Source organism: Xenopus tropicalis, chromosome 10, assembly GCF_000004195.4.
Source record: "Xenopus tropicalis strain Nigerian chromosome 10, UCB_Xtro_10.0, whole genome shotgun sequence".
In the NCBI taxonomy this organism is placed as follows: domain Eukaryota; kingdom Metazoa; phylum Chordata; class Amphibia; order Anura; family Pipidae; genus Xenopus; species Xenopus tropicalis.
In genome coordinates, this window is record NC_030686.2 from 46357349 (window position 1) to 46366971 (window position 9623).

Sequence of the window (9623 nt, forward strand, 5' to 3'; positions counted from 1 at the left end):
GCCTGTCCTGTTATCCCAAAGTGTCCAGTCAGATGACTTGGTGTGTTCCTCTTATATATCCCCACTATGGGACAGGGAACAGCCCATTGGCTCTTTAAATGGGGGTGATACAGTATATCCTTGGGGGTGTTGTGCCTGAGAGTTGAAATTAAAAGGTGCTTTTTCTATTATCTTCATAATATGTAGGTGCTATATAAATAAATAATAATTCTGTGCATTAATTACAACCCCTCCCCCCCCGGCCCTGAAGAACAGCGACTCCCCCGGGCCCCCTAGTAATTAGCACATTGACTGTATGAGATACAGAGTCTGGGACTGGGCTGGGGGAGCAATACAAATGACTGGGGAGGTAATGGCCGGCCAGCCAGGCTAGTATCAGCGACCTGTCCTTATCGGCCTGTAGGACAGATATACAGTAAGGATATTGTGTCCCAAAAGCGCAGTCGATGGCGGCGGCCTCATTTATCAAGATGGTGCATTGCAGTCACTTTGTACTTGACAAAAGGCCCGGAATCTCCTGTGCCCTCTGTCTGCCAGCGAGGGGGGGAGAGAGTGCTGTTTGGGGCCCACTGGCTTGGGTTAAAGGGGAACTACAATAGCTATAAATGTACCCCTGAACTGGAAAGGCTGCTCAATAAGCCTGTTTGATTTAAGCTTTAGTTTAGTTATAACAGATTCCAAATAGACCCTGGCATTCCCAAACAGCCCCCCAGCCCAATAAATAGTGACTGTCTATGGCACCTTACTGCAGCCCCCCTGGCATTTGCCTGAACCCACAGATTGCCAGTCTGGGCCTGGGTCCTGGCATTCCAAGTACCCAGAGGCACAAACAGCCCCCCCAGCCCAATAAATAGTGACTGTCTATGGCACCTTACAGCAGCCCCTCTGGCATTTGCCTGAACCCACAGATTGCCAGTCTGGGCCTGGGTCCTGGCATTCCCAGTACACAGAGGCCCAAACAGGCCCCCCCCCCCAGCCCAATAAATAGTGACTGTCTATGGCGCCTTACAGCCCCCCTGGCATTCCCAGTACCCAGAGGCACAAACAGCCCCCCCAGCCCAATAAATAGTGACTGTCTATGGCGCCTTACAGCCCCCCTGGCATTCCCAGTACCCAGAGGCCCAAACAGCCCCCCCCAGCCCAATAAATAGTGACTATGGCACCTTACAGCAGCCCCTCTGGCATTTGCCTGAACCCACAGATTGCCAGTCTGGGCCTGGGTCCTGGCAATCAAATATTTTCCTGCTGCAAGTGACTCAGCCCTGCGGGAATCCGTTTGCCGGTGCTGCTGCGACTGTCAGTTTGGGACGCACTGCTTGGTAGAGGGAGAGTAAATATCTTAATAGTAACACTGTTTCTCTACCATTTCATGTTGGAAAATTAGGAGCGTCCCTGTTAGTGTGATGACAGCGCGGAGCAGCCACCCAGCCGAGGTAGCACAGACTGAAGGCTAGGAAGACGCCATTGTAAATATAGAATATACAGCCAGCAGGGCGCCTGGGAGGGTAGATCTGTCTCATTCCCGTATTCTGTAAAGTGACATTGCCCTGTTCCAGCTCATTTTGCTTGGTTCCCTGAGTAGAACAAGTCTGCTTCCCCCTAATGTAATTGCCTGGGAAAGCCAAGCCAGCGTTCAGCCCTTTCCCACCATTAAATGAGAATTAGGGGCACAGATAAGGGGCACATTTTAGCTTGGCGGGAACGATAAATACAGATACGCAGAAGGCTGGGTGTGCAAAATGGGGTACCCATCACCCCAGGGTGCTGCCCTACTGTAACTACGGCCCGGGTTGTAGGGAACCCACCTCCTTCAATGCGCTTATAACTAATATACTATGAATAACTCCCAGCTTCATCAGTGCTGCTGGGAATTGTAGTTTTAGCCCCTCCCCCTGTGCTAATCGCTGCTCTAATGTATCCTCCTGCTCTGAGCCTTTTCCAACCCCCCCCCCCCCCCCCCCCGTATGTGTATGTTTGTGCAAAGCCTTCTGTTATTAAGATCCTGGGCAATATTCACTAAGGTGCGAGAAATGGGATGGATGTGCAGAAGCGCCCCACACGCAAACCTCTCTGCAACCGACACGCCGGCACCACATTGGTCATTCCAAGAAATGGCATTGGTTGCCCCAACACCCTCCCCTCGAGTCCAAATTACATTGATCAGATACTTGTCCTTTAAAATCTTCCCCAAACACCAGATTGGAACATATGTAAGACATTCTACTTTGCTAAATGTCATTGATTTCTGATGATTTAACTGATTTTGGGATCATTGGCCGAAGGGCTGGGCACATGATAATGAATCACAACGACTGTATTCCCCATGCAGTGTCTTAAAGGGATCTGGTGGGGGTGGAACTGCCCAAACTAGGGGCCAGAAAACACGGGAAAGACCAAACACATGAAATATATAAATAGTTGATTTTAAACTGTAGTCCGCTGGTAAAAGTTATTGCAGTTTGATAGGTTTGGCACTTGCAGTACCGCTTATCACCTGTTCTGCCAATAGACGTTTCCATAGGCTGCAGCAGAACAGCGCCACCCATTATTATGGAGGCAGGAGAGCTATACCCTGGCATAAATCTGCTCCAAGCATGGCTGGAAGTTGTGCCGACAGTTAAAGCCAAGTGGCGGATCCTGTGCAGTCAGATACAGCAACAAGTACGTTTCAAAAGAGCACGGACAATACCAAAACCACACGGAGCGGGGGGGGTCTGTATGTGCTGCAACATACAGGTGGGTAATGGACGGGTTATATTCAGGAGGTGCCGTTGCCCCCAGGGCACTGTGCCAGGACAAAGCTCTCTGTGCACTGTTGGCTACTAGTAGACATGGACCTGCCAGAAATCCTCTGGAAGCGGTTTCTGAAGTAGCTGCTGTTGTTCCACGATCGCTGCCTGTTCCTTAAGTACTCCTTGTAGTTCTTGGTCAGCAGGGTGTACAGGAAGGGGTTAATGCAGCTGTTGCTGTAGGTCAGGCAGGTGGTCAGGTAGTTAATGTTCTTGGTCGCCTTGGGGGAAACTGGCAGAGACTCGTAGTACTGGGTAAGGAGCTGCCATATCCAAAAGGGTAGGAAGCAAGCCCAGAAGACCAAGACGATGGTGAAGATCAAGTAGAGGACCTTTTGGTTGGGCAGTCTCTTGGTCTGTTTGAAGGAGGCAGTCTGTGATAGCCAATAGGTCCTGGCCAGTCTGATGTACAAGTAGCCTATGATGAGCCCCGGCCCCACGATGCTTGTGCTGAAGAGCACAGTGAGATAGACTTTGTAGGACACTTTGCTCCACGTGGGCAGGCAGATGCTCTTGTTGTCTTTGTGGACCAACTTAATCATGATTAGCATGGGGAGCGTTATGAGCAGCGACACCACCCACACAACCACAGCTATGCACTTCCGGTAGCTCTTGGACCTCTTCACCGTGTCCAGAGGCTTCAGAACAGCAAAGTAGCGCTCGGTGCTCATGATGGTCAGGGTGAAGATGCTGGCGTGCATGGTCAGAAAGTCCAAGCTGAACAGGATCCGGCAGCCCACGTCCCCGAAGTACCACTCCTGGACGAAGTAGGTGCCCACGATGAACGGGATGGTGAGCAGGTAGAGGAGGTCGGCCAGTGCCAAGTTGATGATGTAGATGTACATAGAAGCCGCCGTTCTCATGGACTGGCACATCACCACCAGCGTGTAAACGTTCCCTGCCACTCCAACCACACACATGATGGACAGGACTGCGCTGATGCTACACATGGCTATCATATCCTCCATCGATGAAGTAGGGGCATCCCCCGAGGCATTGACTGCAGTCGTTAGATTCGTTCTGAAGGGCATATCGGTGGCAAAGGACATTCGCCCTTGTGGCTCCTCATGGAAAGACATTGTGCCGTGTCGAAGGGTCCGTCAGATTGTGGGAACCAACTGCCAAGATTTGATTCGACATCTCAAAGGGTGTTTCTCAGGGCGGTTCCTCCTAGATGCAATTAGGAAAGAACAGTCAGGTTAACTCTCTGCTAACTTGTTCCTTAGCCCGACGAAAGAGAAGAGAAGATAAATACACCGGGAGAGGGGCAACCCAAGGGAGCAGTCATATATAACAAGGCGCAATGCCTTCTGATGGATTTATGATCGTGTATTGACTCGGAACTTCCACTGCTTGAGACAGTTCAGGAACGATCGGGGCTGTCTCTTAGAGATTTAACATGGGCAGTGAATGGGCAAGAATTCAGCCTGTGTGTGTTTACATGTACAGAAAATATTCTGCAGATGTTATAATGTGCCCTTTGTAGGTCTATCTATAACCTTCTTCCTATGGTAGCTCCGGGGGCAAAGTCTTTTCCCAAAATTAGTTCTTTGGTTTAGTAAGTGGAAGATGGGACTGTCCCCCCCCCCCTAACAGACATCCAGACTGTCACCTACAGGCATAGATATCAGATGGGGGCAATAACATTCCAAATACCAAGGAATGGTCTAAGAAATTCTTATACCCTGTAACATATGTCACTATCTGCTTCTCATTCTTACTGTTATATTGTAATCTCAGTACTTATATAATTACTTAATGAGAGAGTGTTTGTTAAACTGAACTGTCAGTAGGAACGAGAACCAGGGACGGGATTTGGCTAAACACAGGGCTGTTAATGCAATGATTGTCTGAAATATCTTCCAAAGCTCAAACACCGTTATTGGATTAGGGGTAATCTTTATCTAGTGTTAAACTGTGTGTGTTGTCAGGTATCTAGCAGTTAAATGCTATAATTCCCAGGGTACCCAGGGCACAAATAAGCACTCACCCCAAATCCCCCCCTAACTGGCCTTCAGGCTGGGCCCCCTTAGCCCATAACAAGGTTACAGATATATAGAAACATTGGGGTAACAGTCACCCCGCTATAGTTCCAGGGGTACCCAGGGCACAAATAAGCACTCACCCCAAATCCCCCCCTAACTGGCCTTCAGGCTGGGCCCCCTTAGCCCATAACAAGGTTACAGATATATAGAGACATTGGGGTAACAGTCACCCCGCTATAGTTCCAGGGGTACCCAGGGCACAAATAAGCACTTACCCCAAATCCCCCCCTAACTGGCCTTCAGGCTGGGCCCCCTTAGCCCATAACAAGGTTACAGATATATAGAAACATTGGGGTAACAGTCACCCCGCTATAGTTCCAGGGGTACCCAGGGCACAAATAAGCACTCACCCCAAATCCCCCCCTAACTGGCCTTCAGGCTGGGCCCCCTTAGCCCATAACAAGGTTACAGATATATAGAAACATTGGGGTAACAGTCACCCCGCTATAGTTCCAGGGGTACCCAGGGCACAAATAAGCACTCACCCCAAATCCCCCCCTAACTGGCCTTCAGGCTGGGCCCCCTTAGCCCATAACAAGGTTACAGATATATAGAAACATTGGGGTAACAGTCACCCCGCTATAGTTCCAGGGGTACCCAGGGCACAAATAAGCACTCACCCCAAATCCCCCCCTAACTGGCCTTCAGGCTGGGCCCCCTTAGCCCATAACAAGGTTACAGATATATAGAAACATTGGGGTAACAGTCACCCCGCTATAGTTCCGGGGTACCCAGGGCACAAATAAGCACTCACCCCAAATCCCCCCCTAACTGGCCTTCAGGCTGGGCCCCCTTAGCCCATAATAAGGTTACAGATATATAGAAACATTGGGGTAACAGTCACCCCGCTATAGTTCCAGGGGTACCCAGGGCACAAATAAGCACTCACCCCAAATCCCCCCCTAACTGGCCTTCAGGCTGGGCCCCCTTAGCCCATAACAAGGTTACAGATATATAGAAACATTGGGGTAACAGTCACCCCGCTATAGTTCCAGGGGTACCCAGGGCACAAATAAGCACTCACCCCAAATCCCCCCCTAACTGGCCTTCAGGCTGGGCCCCCTTAGCCCATAACAAGGTTACAGATATATAGAAACATTGGGGTAACAGTCACCCCGCTATAGTTCCAGGGGTACCCAGGGCACAAATAAGCACTCACCCCAAATCCCCCCCTAACTGGCCTTCAGGCTGGGCCCCCTTAGCCATAACAAGGTTACAGATATATAGAAACATTGGGGTAACAGTCACCCCGCTATAGTTCCAGGGGTACCCAGGGCACAAATAAGCACTCACCCCAAATCCCCCCCTAACTGGCCTTCAGGGCTGGGCCCCCTTAGCCCATAACAAGGTTACAGATATATAGAAACATTGGGGTAACAGTCACCCCGCTATAGTTCCAGGGGTACCCAGGGTACAAATAAGCACTCACCCCAAATCCCCCCCTAACTGGCCTTCAGGCTGGGCCCCCTTAGCCCATAACAAGGTTACAGATATATAGAAACATTGGGGTAACAGTCACCCCGCTATAGTTCAAGGGGTACCCAGGGCACAAATAAGCACTCACCCCAAATCCCCCCCTAACTGGCCTTCAGGCTGGGCCCCTTAGCCCATAACAAGGTTACAGATATATAGAAACATTGGGGTAACAGTCACCCCGCTATAGTTCAAGGGGTACCCAGGGCACAAATAAGCACTCACCCCAAATCCCCCCCTAACTGGGTCACCCCAAGAGGTGTGTAGTCTCACAGACACCAGTATATTGGGCTTTATAGCGAGGGCGCATTGTGCCGAGGGAGACTCCCTGGAAGTAAGATAGATTGGCTGCTAATAAGAGTGCAGGGGGGACTGCCTTAAGGCTGAGTGTCAGTGTTTTAATTAATGAGATATCCCATGATGCTCCCTGCTAATGGCCGAAATTGGCTAATGAGCCTGCTTTGTGTTATCTAAAATTGGCTTGCAAACAGACAGGCTAGTGGCCAGTGCAGGAGAAGCTCTGAGTTAAAGTGAATTACCCAGGGATGAGTATAACCCAGAGCTGCCCCTCTGCCCTAAATCTGTTAGTCGCACATGTAAGGACCAACAGCATTAAAAAAAAAGTGAAAAATAAGCGATTACCCCTCGTATACTGACAGACAGTTCTAGTGACAGTTCCCCCCCCCCCCCCGCTATGATTTATATAGGGGCACCTGGAAGTCACAGTGTAACCTCACTGCCTGCTGCAATACAGCAGAACCCAAACTAATCCCTTTATTTCTATTTCTATTATAACCCAAACCCAAACTTGAGTGACCCCTGGACCCAAGTCAGTATCTGCCCCCAATATACAACGCCTGGGCACCCTGCCCCAATTATTCCTATGCCATTGGCTGTGTGACCTCTGCGGGCTGCGCTTGGTTAACCACGGTGCTGCTCCCCGACCCATCACTCACTATTGTCTCTCCCATTGGTGACCCTTCAGTAGCCAGCATTCATATAATAGCCTTCCAATGGGGACCCTTCAGTAGCCAACATTCATATAATAGCCCCCCAATGGGGACCCTTCAGTAGCCAGCATTCATATAATAGCCTTCCAATGGGGACCCTTCAGTAGCCAGCATTCATATAATAGCCCCCCAATGGGGACCCTTCAGTAGCCAGCATTCATATAATAGCCTTCCAATGGGGACCCTTCAGTAGCCAGCATTCATATAATAGCCTTCCAATGGGGACCCTTCAGTAGCCAACATTCATATAATAGCCCCCCAATGGGGACCCTTCAGTAGCCAGCATTCATATAATAGCCCCCCAATGGGGACCCTTCAGTAGCCAGCATTCATATAATAGCCCCCCAATGGGGACCCTTCAGTAGCCAACATTCATATAATAGCCCCCCCAATGGGGACCCTTCAGTAGCCAGCATTCATATAATAGCCCCCCAATGGGGACCCTTCAGTAGCCAGCATTCATATAATAGCCCCCCAATGGGGACCCTTCAGTAGCCAGCATTCATATAATAGCCCCCCCAATGGGGACCCTTCAGTAGCCAGCATTCATATAATAGCCCCCCCAATGGGGACCCTTCAGTAGCCAGCATTCATATAATAGCCCCCCAATGGGGACCCTTCAGTAGCCAGCATTCATATAATAGCCTTCCAATGGGGACCCTTCAGTAGCCAGCATTCATATAATAGCCTTCCAATGGGGACCCTTCAGTAGCCAACATTCATATAATAGCCCCCCCAATGGGGGCCCTTTAGTAGCCAGCATTCATATAATAGCCTTCCAATGGGGACCCTTCAGTAGCCAGCATTCATATAATAGCCCCCCCAATGGGGACCCTTCAGTAGCCAGCATTCATATAATAGCCCCCCCAATGGGGACCCTTAGTAGCCAGCATTCATATAATAGCCCCCCAATGGGGACCCTTCAGTAGCCAGCATTCATATAATAGCCCCCCCAATGGGGACCCTTCAGTAGCCAGCATTCATATAATAGCCCCCCCAATGGTGACCCTTAGTAGCCAGCATTCATATAATATCCCCCCAATGGGGACCCTTCAAGTAGCCAGCATTCATATAATAGCCCCCCCAATGGTGACCCTAGTAGCCAGCATTCATATAATAGCCCCCCAATGGGACCCTTAGTAGCCAGCATTCATATAATAGCCCCCCCAATGGGGACCCTTCAGTAGCCAGCATTCATATAATAGCCCCCCAATGGTGACCCTTCAGTAGCCAGCATTCATATAATAGCCCCCCCCAATGGTGACCCTTAGTAGCCAGCATTCATATAATAGCCCCCCCAATGGTGACCCTTCAGTAGCCAACATTCATATAATAGCCCCCCAATGGGGACCCTTAGTATCCAGCATTCATATAATATCCCCCCAATGGGGACCCTTCAGTAGCCAGCATTCATATAATAGCCCCCCAATGGGGACCCTTAGTAGCCAGCATTCATATAATAGCCCCCCAATGGGGACCCTTCAGTAGCCAGCATTCATATAATAGCCCCCCCCAATGGTGACCCTTAGTAGCCAGCATTCATATAATAGCCCCCCCCAATGGTGACCCTTAGTAGCCAGCATTCATATAATAGCCCCCCCCAATGGTGACCCTTAGTAGCCAGCATTCATATAATAGCCCCCCCAATGGGGACCCTTCAGTAGCCAACATTCATATAATAGCCCCCCAAAGGTGACCCTTAGTAGCCAGCATTCATATAATAGCCCCCCCAATGGTGACCCTTAGTAGCCAGCATTCATATAATACCCCCGCCAATGGGGACCCTTCAGTAGCCAGCATTCATATAATAGCCCCCCAAGGCATTTGCCTTACTCCCCTCACACCAGCCACCACCATGTCCATATATAAAACAATTTTCCTACCCCCTCCCCTAGCTTGGCAGGACCCCCCCCATATAAGAAGGCATAATTACCTCTATACACGGTGTCCCATTCTCCCCTTCCCCGGGTCCCTGGCAGGGTAAGAGCCGTGTGTAGTAGGGACATGTTGCCTAAGTGCAGCCCATACGGCAATGAATCAGCCTGGGCTTGTGATACCTCTCCTGGAACTCACTGACTCCTCCCATTATAGAGAGACGGGGGGGGGGGGGGTAGGAGCCGCTCACACAGCCGATACAGACACGGGGGTATGTCTCTTTGCACTGGGGGCAATTATGGATAAAACTCATCCAGGAAAATCCCACCCTTCCTTGAGGGGAATTGAACCAGCGTTGGGGGTGGAAGCTGGGAATGACAGGGTTAAAGGACCCATCAATAAGTGACTGGGACCTCTGAGACTCCCCACTT

The 9623-nt window shown here is 50.2% G+C and overlaps 1 protein-coding gene across 1 annotated transcript; it reads right to left on the reverse strand.

Moving 5' to 3' along the window:
- Positions 1-2238: 2238 nt before the first annotated feature.
- Positions 2239-9381, reverse strand: uts2r (urotensin 2 receptor). Its single transcript, XM_004918426.4, has 2 exons — positions 9251-9381; positions 2239-3959 (listed from the first exon to the last, which is right to left on the reverse strand). The coding sequence occupies exon 2, from the start codon at positions 3866-3868 to the stop codon at positions 2759-2761; it is 1110 nt and encodes a 369-aa protein (XP_004918483.1). The 5' UTR covers positions 3869-3959; positions 9251-9381; the 3' UTR covers positions 2239-2758.
- Positions 9382-9623: the final 242 nt, after the last annotated feature.